General features: G+C 45.4%; 2 protein-coding genes across 4 annotated transcripts in view; one reads left to right on the top strand and one right to left on the bottom strand.

The window, feature by feature from the left end:
* The window catches only part of Acad8 (acyl-CoA dehydrogenase family member 8), a 16,832-nt gene extending 15,865 nt beyond the window's left edge, over positions 1 to 967 (bottom strand). For both annotated transcript variants that reach the window (XM_059267539.1, XM_059267538.1), the window contains exon 1: positions 809 to 967. In XM_059267539.1, coding sequence (XP_059123522.1) covers positions 809 to 899 — 91 coding nt within the window. In that variant the 5' untranslated portion in view covers positions 900 to 967. The remainder of the gene's footprint in view (positions 1 to 808) is intronic.
* A 140-nt stretch (positions 968 to 1,107) lies between these two features.
* On the top strand, positions 1,108 to 10,823 carry Thyn1 (thymocyte nuclear protein 1). Of its 2 annotated transcripts, XM_059267541.1 has the most exons (8): positions 1,108 to 1,462; positions 4,310 to 4,421; positions 7,334 to 7,515; positions 8,801 to 8,869; positions 9,216 to 9,308; positions 9,843 to 9,938; positions 10,287 to 10,437; positions 10,662 to 10,823. In XM_059267541.1, exons 1-8 carry the CDS (start codon positions 1,385 to 1,387, stop codon positions 10,706 to 10,708), a joined length of 828 nt encoding a protein of 275 aa, XP_059123524.1. In that variant the 5' UTR covers positions 1,108 to 1,384; the 3' UTR covers positions 10,709 to 10,823. The 2 variants fall into 2 exon arrangements, with proteins under 2 accessions (XP_059123524.1, XP_059123525.1); XM_059267542.1 differs by lacking the exon at positions 4,310 to 4,421 and having other exon boundaries at positions 1,110 to 1,462.
* Positions 10,824 to 11,192: the final 369 nt, after the last annotated feature.

Here is an 11,192-nt window from a genome sequence, read left to right on the forward strand (position 1 = left end):
CAACCAACCAAAGTTACAATTTCCTTCACCTTTATAAAGCATAGGCCGGTCGGTGGGTGGCACACGTCTTTAATCCTAGCACTCGGGAGGCAGAGGCAGGCGGATCTCTGTGAGTTCGAGGCCAGCCTGGTCTCCAAAGCGAGTTTTAGGAAAGGCGCAAGGCTACACAGAGAAACCCTGTCTCGAATTCGAGAGAGAGGGAGAGAGACACTGAGAGAGAGAGAGAGAGAGAGAGAGAGAGAGAGAGAGAGAGAGAGAGAGAGAGAGAGAGAGAGAGAGAGAGAGACAGAGAGAGAGAGAGACAGAGAGAGAGAGAGAGAGAGAGAGAGACAGAGACAGAGACAGAGAGAGACAGAGAGAGAGACAGAGAGACAGAGAGAGAGACAGAGAGGAGAGAGAGAGACAGAGAGAGAGAAAGAGACACAGAGAGAGAGAGAGAGAGAGAGAGAGAGAGAGAGAGAGAGAGAGAGAGAGAGAGAGAGAGAGAGAGAGAAAGCATGGGCCAGGGCTGGGAGGAGGGGGCACTGGACTGGACTGAGAGCCGGTCGCAAAGACCACACTGGGAGCAGATCCTGGGATATGGGAGGAAGCAGGTTCGGAAGACAGGACTGGTAGGGGAAAGGGAAGCGGGTCCTGGACGGGACAGGGCCTAAGGAAGAAATGAGTCCGTCAAGGGACCCGAGGACTGGACCGAGGGAGTCAGGTGTATGTGTCAGGACGAAGCCCAGAAGCAGCAAGCAGTCAGAAACCAGGATCCGCACAGATGCCCACCAAAGTCCCGCTCTCCCTTCGCCCAGACGAGCCTTACGATCGATGCAGAAAGTGACGCTCCGGTGGTGAGCCTGGGACCGGAGAGCGGCGCGCAGACAGCCAAGACGCCGGGAGCCACACCGCAACATCGCCACAGCTGCTTCTAGTCTCAGACACTGGACCAGCTCGCTTGGGCCAGAACTTGCAGGTCGCGATCTTCCCCGTGGCATCCTGGGAGTTGTAGTCCATCAAAGCATTGAAGCTCGAGCTCCAGAAGGACTACTGGGGTGATGGGACTACAGTTCCCAGAGATTCTCTGGGCGGCGCCGCTGAGACGCGTCTTCTACAAAGTCGGCGGGGGCGCGCTAGTCTTCTCGAGGCATTTTGGAGATCCGCTTGGCCGTGTTTATCAAAGGTCTGGCTGGTGTGTTGAAAGAATGGTGGAGGGAAGAACGGAATAAGGGACTAAGGAGTGTTCAGGGGCAGATTATGCGAGATGGAAAGGGCACAGATAACGGAGGGGAGATTTAGAATGGCTTAATCATGACTTTTCTTCACAAGTCTCGGGCCCTTTAGGCTTTCTTGCCTCCATCTTGCATCGTGCAGGTTTTGGAAGACAAGAGTTGTTTCTTGCATGTGCGGTTATTTTCAGCCTCCTGCAGAGAGAACATGCCGAGACCCCGGAAGAGGCCGACTAGGGCAGCTGGCCCAGGTGAGCTGCACCTAGGCTGCAAAAGGCAGCAGGTGAAGAACTCGTCTGTAAGGCGTTCATTGCTCGTTTTTCCACTCCCGGGTTTTGGAGGGAAACCTTCAAGGCTCTTACTTATTGTCATCTTTACTCTTTCTGCCAAACTCCCACTTGAAGTCCTTACCACTTGTTTGTCCATTCAAAAAACAACTATTAAGCACTAAGAATATTTGCAGTACATACATGTACGGGGCTGTGGGGGCCCACGCACGTGGGAGGTTAAGGCCGGAGGATTGCCTTGAGTTCAAGACCAGCCTGGTTACATAGGAGTGAGTACCACGCCAGTACTACATACGCAGGACCTTGTCTCCAAAAAGAGTGTGTGTGTGTGTGTATATATAGATATTCTTTCTAGCATGGGTGAAAACACTATATTTTTAAAATTACATTTATTTACTTTTTTAAGGTGTGTGTGAAGTGCGTGCATGCGTGCGCGCGCACACTACACACACACACACACACACACACACAATTTATTCAGAGGATAGCCTGCAGGAATCAGTACTCCTTTTCCACTTTGTGAATCGCAGAGATTGAGTTCAGGTCATCAGTCATTGTTTAAAAAAAAAAAAAAATTGCCTTTGCCACCTAAGCAGCCCTTGGATGGTTGCTTTGAGTGAAATAAGCCAGGCAGAGAAAGTCGTGCATGGTTTCATGCGAAATGTAAAAAAGCTGAAAGAAGTAAAGGGAAGATCGGTTCAAGATATTTCTTGACTACATATAGAGTTTGAAGCCAGCCTGGGCTACAGGAAACACGCCATCCCACCCTTCACCCCCTACCCCCTACCACACACAGTTTTCTGAGTAAGTAATCTTACCAGCCTTAATTTGGAATTGCTAAGTAATTGAGAATGACCTGGATTCCTGATCCTTTTGCCCCTACTTCCAAGTGCTTCTTGTCCAAAACAGTTTTACTTAATTTTAAATTTTCTGAATAATATCTTTCAGAGGCTACCAAAATCTTTTTTTTTTTTCCCCCCCTCGAGACAGGGTTTCTCTGTGTAGTTTTGGTGCCTGTCCTGGAACTCACTCTGTAGACCAGGCTGGCCTCGAACTCACAGAGATCTGCCTTGCTCTGCCTCCTGAATGCTGGGATTAAAGGCGTGCGCCACCACCGCCCGGCAAGGCTAACCAAAATCCTATGTGTAGTTATTGCTAAGACACTTAATGCAGCTGTGCTGACAAGCCCTGTCTGCTAGGGCTTTCCCAAGGTCCTTATCTTGTATCTTATCTACGTGTGCCATGGCCCATGTGCTGGTGCCTGGAAGTTGGTTCCCGCATCAGATGGGCCCTAGGGGATGGAAGTCAGGTCATTTGACTTGTCAGTAAATGCCTTTACTGCCACACTAGCAGCTGTCTCTTAATGCATGTGCTTACTTTTATGTTAAACCCCTTTCCTGTTTTGAGACAGGCCTCTGTAGCCTAGTCTGGCCTTGAACTTGTAGCAAGTCTCCTGCTTCAGGCTCTATAAAGTTCAGGGATTGCAGCCATGAGCCAACATGCCCAGCTTAAAATCTTTTAAACTCCAACTTGGCATCATTCTCCCTGGCCTTGAAATGCTTTTGTGTGTTGTAAGAATCCCAGGTTGTGGGTTCAGCTCGGGTTACTGTAGCCAGCAGCTTGCTGTATTTTCTGCTGTGGATGACAGTGCACTGCACATTTCAGAAAAGCAGGAGCAAAGACTTGTAAATGCTATCACGGTAAACAAGAGAGCCAAAAGTGGCAGCTCATGCCTGTCATTGAGATACCTGTCTGTATTCTAGGCCAGCCTGGGCTACAGCATGAGACCCCGGTCTCCAAATCAATCAAACAAACAAACAAACAAAAATCATCTGTGATGGTTCCTACCTGTAATCCCAATGCTTGGGAAGCTAAGGCAGGAGGATTTCTGCAAATTGGAGGCCAGCCTGGGCTATGGAGTTCTGAGACTCTATCTCAAAATACATAAGTAGATGCTTCAGGAAGTATATTCAAACTGATTGATGTATTCAACAATGTATACATGTGTGGAAAAACCATGTGGCAGTTGGTGCCTATTAAATATGTACAGTTTTTGTTTTCTATGTCAGTCAAAATTTAATAGAAAAAGGCAATTGACTTTAAGGTGAAAACAATGAAGATACAGTACCTTTTCCAAGGGAAAATGAAAACACGTATGAGTGAAAGGTCCTTAAGACAGGGTAGAAAAAGGCAATTGACTTTAAGGTGAAAACAATGAAGATACAGTACCTTTTCCAAGGGAAAATGCAAACACGTATGAGTGAAAGGTCCTTAAGACAGGTTTGCTGGAGGTATGGAAGGGGTGGGAAGACCGAGAAGGCCTGGAGAAGGAAGCAGAATTTGAGCCCAGCCTTAAAAGAATGTGAGGGCTTTCCACTAGCAAAATCCTAGAACTCAGAAAACATGGTTTTTTTTTTTCCATTCACAAAAAAATGAACGTATGCTATGAATAAAGAGCAGAAATTAAGCAGGGGAAGGTAAAAATGAACCTCTGTTAAGAATTTCAGGTTGGCCGGGCGGTGGTGGCGCACGCCTTTAATCCCAGCACTCGGGAGGCAGAGCCAGGCGGATCTCTGTGAGTTCGAGGCCAGCCTGGGCTACCAAGTGAGTTCCAGGAAAGGCGCAAAGCTACACAGAGAAACCCTGTCTCGAAAAACCAAAAAAAAAAAAAAAAAAGAATTTCAGGTTGATCACAACACATTATTGTGGTTATTTAGCATAGCATGCCTGATTGCTGTGGGATGGTCTTCCTGTATGCTGTGAATATGTGTTGCTCTCATTGGTTGATAATAAAGTTGTTTTGGCCTATAGCCAGGCAGAATACGGATGGGCAGGAAAGCCATACAGAGATACAGGGAGAAGAAGGGGGGAGTCGGGAGAGACGAGATCCAGCGGCCTCAAGGAACAAGATGCCAGGGAACTGGTAAGCCACGAGCCATGTGACTAAACATAGATAAGAATTATAGGTTAATTTAAGTGTAAGAGCTAGTTAGTAATAAGCCTGAGCTACTGGCTGAGCATTTATAAGTTATATAAGCCTCTTAGTCAGTTATCTGGGAAGCAGCTGCTGGGTATTTGGGAGTTGGTGGCGGGACAGAAACTTCCACCTACACCTGTTCTTTTTTTTTTTTTTAATTGAAAATAGATTATTCTGTCATACGATACATCCTGACCACAGCCCTCTCCTCTGCTCCTCCCAGCTCCCCCCCTCCCTCCCCATCCACTCCCCCTCTGCCTCCCTTCAGAAAAGAGTAGGCCTCCAAGAGGCATCAACCAAACACGGAAAAACAAAATACAGTAAGACAAGGCAAAAAGCCTTCACTCTGAGGCTGGACAAGGCAACCCTACAGGACTATGTCCCAAGAGCCAACAAGAGTCAAAGACACACACCCACTCCCACAGTTAGGAATCCCACAAAAATACCAAGGTAGCAGCCACAACATACATGCAGAGGACCTGGTGCAAAGCCATGCGGGCCCTCGTGCTTGCTGCTTCAATCTGTGAGCCCAGGTGAGCCCTGCCTACTTGATACAGTGGGCCATGTTCTCCTGGTGTCCTCCACCCCCTCTGACTCCTACAATCTTTCCACCCTCTCTTCCTTGGGGTTCCTTGAGCTCCAAGGGGAGAGACCCTATGGAGACCTCCAATTTAGACTCTCTCTGCATAATGTCTGGCTGTGGGTCTCTGCACCAGCTCCCATCTGCCTCCAGCAGAAGCCTCTCTGATGACGACCAGACAAGGCACTAATCTATGAGTATGCCTGATCTGAAGGATAGCTGGGAAATTGTGCTAAGGTAAGCTAAGTTCAGAGCATCAGACATCCATGATATTTAATGAAGACTGATGTAGTAGCAAACTAGATTCTGAGGTAGTAGAGTAAGTTAACTGTAGGTTCAGACAGACTCAAGTGACAGTTCTGACTCGATTGAGGGCTTCCTTCTACCTGGCTGGATTGTGATGTGCTGCAGCACATTGTTCAGGTAGGTAGAACACCTCAGAGGCTGTACCAGAGTAGGGTTGGGGCCTGACGTGCTGAGCGATTGCTGTGTCTCGAGCACATTTTCTTTTATTCACTGAGGAAAAGCCAGATTTCAGGGCTAGAGATGTAGCTCGGTGGCACAGCACCACCTGGCATGTTTGAAGCCCCAAGTTGAATCTTGAGAAGTTGGCAGGTGGGGAAACCGGGGCTGATGCTGAAGAGCTGTAATCCAAGCTAATCAGGAGGTCGATTGGTTAATTCATAGTTCATCTAGACTACAGAGTGAGCTGAAGGCCAGCCTGGGAAATTTAGTGAGACTGTGTCTCAAAATAAAAATAAAACAAAACAAAAGAGGAATGGAGATAGAGCTTAGTGATAGGTTGCTGGTCTAGCATAGGTAAAGCCCTGGGTTCAGCCCCCACCATTAGAGGGGAAAAAAATCTAGTCTTTACCATGTCTACATGGTCCTGAATAAACTCTTGACATCTTTAAGATTCAGAAAGGCATGCATGAAGCAAGAAAAAAGTGAGATAATGGTGATAATGGCTAATATTTACTGGACATTTATGGTAATGAGGTATTTCCTAAATCCTTTGTATTGTCAAATAATCATTGAAACGGTTTCAAGTAAGTGCTTCATTTCCTCATTGGGCAGTATAGCCTGATTAAAGGCACAGAATTGGGGTGGAGCACACTTACTGATTATTACTGCTGGTACTCTTTAACCCCACAGGGAATCTATCCATTGAATAATTGCTCTAGAAGGTATCCTGTAAGAGAGTATTCTTTATATTAATTAAATTTCTTTGACAATTTCACAAATGTACAGAATTTAAATGGACCATTTTTTAAAAGTTAAAAAAAAATTTTTTTTGTTTTTTTGGGACAAGGTTTCTCTGTGTAGCCAGGCTGTCCTGGAACTTGCTCTGTAGGTCAGATTGGTCTCAAACTCAGAGATCTGCCTGCCTCTTCCTCCCAACTGCAGGGATTAAAGGCGTGCACTATCACTGCCCATCAGCTTTAAAAGCTTTTAATGTTTTATTTTTATTTCATATGTATGGATCTTTTGCCTGCATCTATGTCTGTGCATCATACTCTTGCAGTACTGGTGGAGGCCAGAAGAGGGTGTCAGATCCCTTGGGGTTGGAGTTAAGAGTTACGAGCCATGTGGGTGCTGGGAATTGAACCTGACTTTTATGGAATCTACACAGCCATCTATCTAGCCCTTGGACCACTTTTACCCCACTCTCCTCTCTCTCTCTACTATACTTACACCCGTACCCTACACTAGCTCTTGCCTACAAACCTCACATTCACATTTAACCATTTTGGTTTGTGAGGCGCTGAGTTTAATCATTTATGAAGCATGGGTTTGGAGCTGTCTAGTAGAGGCTGGTGAGCTCAGCAGTGGCTACATAATTGACATAATTCAAGACAGTGACTCCCCCTCTCCCAGAACCTACCAGCAGCCAATAATTTTAGTACTAAGGGGTAGGGCCCCATGAGCTCCTCCCCCATTCGTGAGTGACTGTAGACAGGGCCAATCTTGTGTGGGCCCGGTGCGTGGGCCCGGTGCGGGTAGTTGCCGTTGATGTGAGTTGATGTGAAACCATCATTTCAGTGGTTATGTTGAGCCCCTGAACGGCAGGCATTCTTGTCCAGGTTTTGTAGAGAAGGTGAAGTTGCTTCTATACGGGACTGTGGTGTTATAGCTAGTGTTTATAGAGCCTAAGTTTTGAGTCCAGGTATGACACCAAGTTTTTTGTTGTTGTTTTGTTTTGGTTTTTTTTTTTTTTCCACAATGGAACATTGCTTCCTAGCAGAGTAACAAGGATTTTCTTTTGCTTCTATTGCAGACAAGAAGGGGCTATCAGAAAAACGTCCTAAAACTGAAAACTCAGAAAATACATCAGCTAAGCTAGAGAATGCCAGTCCTCAGAAGACTTCAACCTCGAAAAACTGTGGCAAGAATTTAAGCAACTACTGGCTGATGAAGTCCGAGCCAGAAAGCCGGCTAGAGAAAGGTGTAGATGTGAAGGTGAGACAATCCTGTGTCGTCATGTTGGCGAGATGGGGCAGTGGGTCAAAGCGCTTGCCTGATGACCAGGAACCCAGTGAAGGGAGAGAACACACTCCTGAGAGCTGTGCTCTGACCACACATACTTCCACACTTCACACACATAACTACGACTAAAAAAATGGTGAATATATTCGGTTTACCATAGGACTGATTCAGAATCAGTTTCTCATCTTTGAAGACTAAGGAAAAGGTAAAAATAAGTAAAATTTTCAGCATTTATGATTATCAGCTTAAGGGTAGATAGCCCTTATCCAAAATTCTTGGGGCCAGAAGTGTTCTAGATTTTGCAATTTGAATACCCCTATTCCCCTCCCCCCAAGTCTAAATACTTTAATAAAATATCAGTTTTTTGTTTTTTGAGACAGGGAATAAAATATAAGAGTTTTTGAATGTTAGAACATTCCAGAGTATTTCTGATTTCAGGTGTTAACATTAGGCATGCCCAACCTGTATCTGTTTTGTGGATTTCCCAGCTAAGCAAGGGTTGGCAGACTTTTTCTGAAAAGAGCCAGAGATGCTTATGGGTTTTTATAGCCCATGTTGTAGCTCTGTCCTGTTAACAAAGAAAGTGGCCACAGACAACACATAAAAAATGTGTGGTTATGTTCAGGTAAAACTTTATTTATAAAATCAGACATATGGTTCAACTTGCCAGTGTCAATCTGAAGTTTGATTTTACTATTGTTAGGTGTTTTAAAGATGATCTGACTATGGAGCCCAAGCTGGCCTCCTAACTTTTGAGGCTCTGGTTGCCCTTGAATTTAAGATCCTCCTTGCCCCAGTTTTGGGGGTGCTGGGATTACAGGTGTGCCACCACACCTGGCACTGGTTTTATTTTTGTCCTACTATTGGCCATGCCCCTGGATGTCTCCCTGACAAGTGTCCCCATATAATCAGGGAATGAATATAAGATGATTTTTAATACTAGCTTGAGGAAAATAGAAATATTATAGAATTATGATACTTTAAAAGTGAAACACAGGGGACCAGCAGACTGTCTTATTATCCTGATTATCCTTTCAGCTAATCATCTTAATTAGCAAAGACCACAATGTAAAACCCGAGGCTCAACTTATATTCATTCAACATCAGTGGCACCCTGGAACTAATTCCTGGTAATCTACCTAGCTTCTTTATATCCTGTAGCACTTTTCAGGATTAAAGAGAAAACGTTTCGTTTCCATAGATGCTTATCAGTTGGCCAGTGACTATGTACTGAATGACTTTATTTTCTCTTGCCTAGTTTAGCATCGAGGATCTCAAAGCACAGCCCAAGCAGATAGCATGCTGGGATGGTGTTCGCAACTATCAGGTACGGAGACAAGGGGCAGGAACCCTGAAACCTAGGCTAGGATGTACGCCTCCCTTCTCCGCTGTGCTCTTCAGCAGCAAGGCCTTTGACCCAACATTGCTTGTCTCTGAACTCTGTCCTGAAAATGTCTTCAGAAATATCATAATCACTGTGACCGCATGCAGTCTACAAGTGGCTTGGTTCTGGCTAATGTCCTGGAACAAGGCTAGGACTCTGAACAAAGGGACAGATTTTCTTATGAATCTGAGAGAAGTGCAAAACAGGGGAAAAAAAAATCTAATAAAAACAGGCTGATTTCTTCCCAGCTGCTAGGAGGGCAACCCTTGTTTCTTCTCCTTTGACACAGGCTCGGAACTTCCTCAGGGCCATGAAGTTGGAGGAAGAAGCCTTCTTCTACCATAGCAACTGCAAACAGCCAGGCATCGTGGGACTCATGAAGGTTAGGTGCACAGAATTTAGCTTGGATTCCTCCCTTCGGGACTTACTCATGTAAAGTCTGCAGCTTAAATAGGTCACAGCGAAAATATGCTACCCCCCCAACTCCCTATCACAGAAAATGAGGAAAACTGCCCTGACCTCCACCCGAATGATAAGGGTTACAATAGGAAGGCCTTTATTTCAGGCCCTGCTAATCCTTCTCACTACCTGAGGTTCTATCAGGTACCTCCTCTTTGCTGAGAGTTTCAAGATAACACTATGTGTGCAGTTGGGAGAAAAGAAAAACATGTGTTTCCAACAGTAACTTTCAGCATTTAGTTTTAGAACATGCTTGTGAAACTTTGTAAAAATAGGAGTTCTTTCCTAACTATGCTTGCTTAGGCTATCTTTTATTTCCAGATGTCTGCATACCAACTGTCTCTATAGCAAGGGAGATGGGTCAGAATATGAAGGAAGGGTAAGAAGTCAAAGTGTGATGCATATTAAAACTTGGACAGGGAGCTAAAATGATTGGAGGTTTTGGATTTGTTTTCAGATCGTAAAAGAGGCTTATCCAGACCACACACAGTTTGAAAAAAATAATCCCCATTACGACCCATCCAGCAAAGAGGACAACCCTAAATGGTCGATGGTAATAACTATACTTCCCGTTTCCTAAGGCGAGAATGGGCAAAGGAAAGAAGAGGATGGGGTACTGTTAGGTCAGGGAGCACAGCCCAGCCCTCACTTAGAGGGGTTTTGCTGAACTGGGATCTTAGAACACTGGCAGCCCCGACACCGTGCACCTCCTGCAAATAGTAGAAATGCTGGGTGGGCACAGGAGCAAATGCCTATATTCTTAGCCACTCAGTAGGCTGAGAATTGGAAATTGACTCAGCCGAGGAATTCAAGAATAGACAAGGCAACACAGTGAGACCCATTCCTTAAATTGGACAGTCTGGCTGAACATGTTTCTGTGCCCTACAATGCTGCCCAATAGGTGGATGTACAGTTTGTTCGAATGATGAAGCGTTTCATCTCCCTGGATGAACTTAAAACCTATCACCAAGCCCACAAAGCTACCGGGGGCCCCTTAAAAAACATGACCCTCTTCACTCGCCAGAGACTTTCAGTTCAGCCTTTGACTCGAGGTAAGATCTCAATGTGGAGACAGTATTAAACCTCTCTGGGTCAGTGTCCCCCCCGTGTCACCCTTGAGGAGGGCTCTCTGCCGTATACCCAGTACCCTAAGATATTCCAGAGTGGACAGTGGCCCACTCCAGGAACTTGTGGTGCCTCATTAACTCCAGGGCCCTCACTAACCTCCCTCTGCAGGAGATGACACAGCACCCCATTCTCCCTTTTCCCTTTGTAGAAGAGTTTGATTTTGTTTTGAGCCTGGAGGAAACAGAACCAAGTTAATGAAGGCTCTACTGATGAATGAACAAGCCATTGATCCAGAGTCAAGATATGTAAGACAAAAGGAGAAAGCTTGCTGTGTCCACCTGGGGTCATGTGCACAGGTGGTTTGTTCATTTTTTTTTTTTCCCAGTAAAAAAATAATTCAATGACAAGGTTGAAAGCTTTTTCTTCTAAACCTGTGTTGCGTGTGGTAGAATCCTCCACTGTAGATGTCTCACATCCAGGCCTGGTTCCTTTTGCCAAATGGAAGATGCAGGCCCCTCTATCATCCTCCCTACCACTGTAGTTATGTGGTAAATAGCAGAATGTAGGACTGAGTCCTTTGGTCTGTGAACACTCAGTGAATCTAAGTCTTGAAGTTGAAAATATGAGTATTTGGGGGGTAAGTTGCCAGATAAAGATAAAACCTGAACTCACTGAGCCATGCTTGCCTGAAGTGGGTGGTTAATACAGTGTTTATTACTGTTTACCATCCACTGAAAAA

Source organism: Peromyscus eremicus, chromosome 7 (assembly GCF_949786415.1).
Source record: "Peromyscus eremicus chromosome 7, PerEre_H2_v1, whole genome shotgun sequence".
Taxonomy (NCBI): Eukaryota; Metazoa; Chordata; class Mammalia; order Rodentia; family Cricetidae; genus Peromyscus; species Peromyscus eremicus.

Bases quoted from the DNA above. Each gene is read 5' to 3' on its own strand.
- Thyn1 (XM_059267541.1), top strand. From the start codon at position 1,385: ATGTGCGGTTATTTTCAGCCTCCTGCAGAGAGAACATGCCGAGACCCC. The intron at 7,516-8,800 runs GTGAGACAATCC...TCTCTTGCCTAG, and splicing joins AGAAAGGTGTAGATGTGAAG to TTTAGCATCGAGGATCTCAA. The intron at 9,939-10,286 runs GTAATAACTATA...GCTGCCCAATAG, and splicing joins ACAACCCTAAATGGTCGATG to GTGGATGTACAGTTTGTTCG.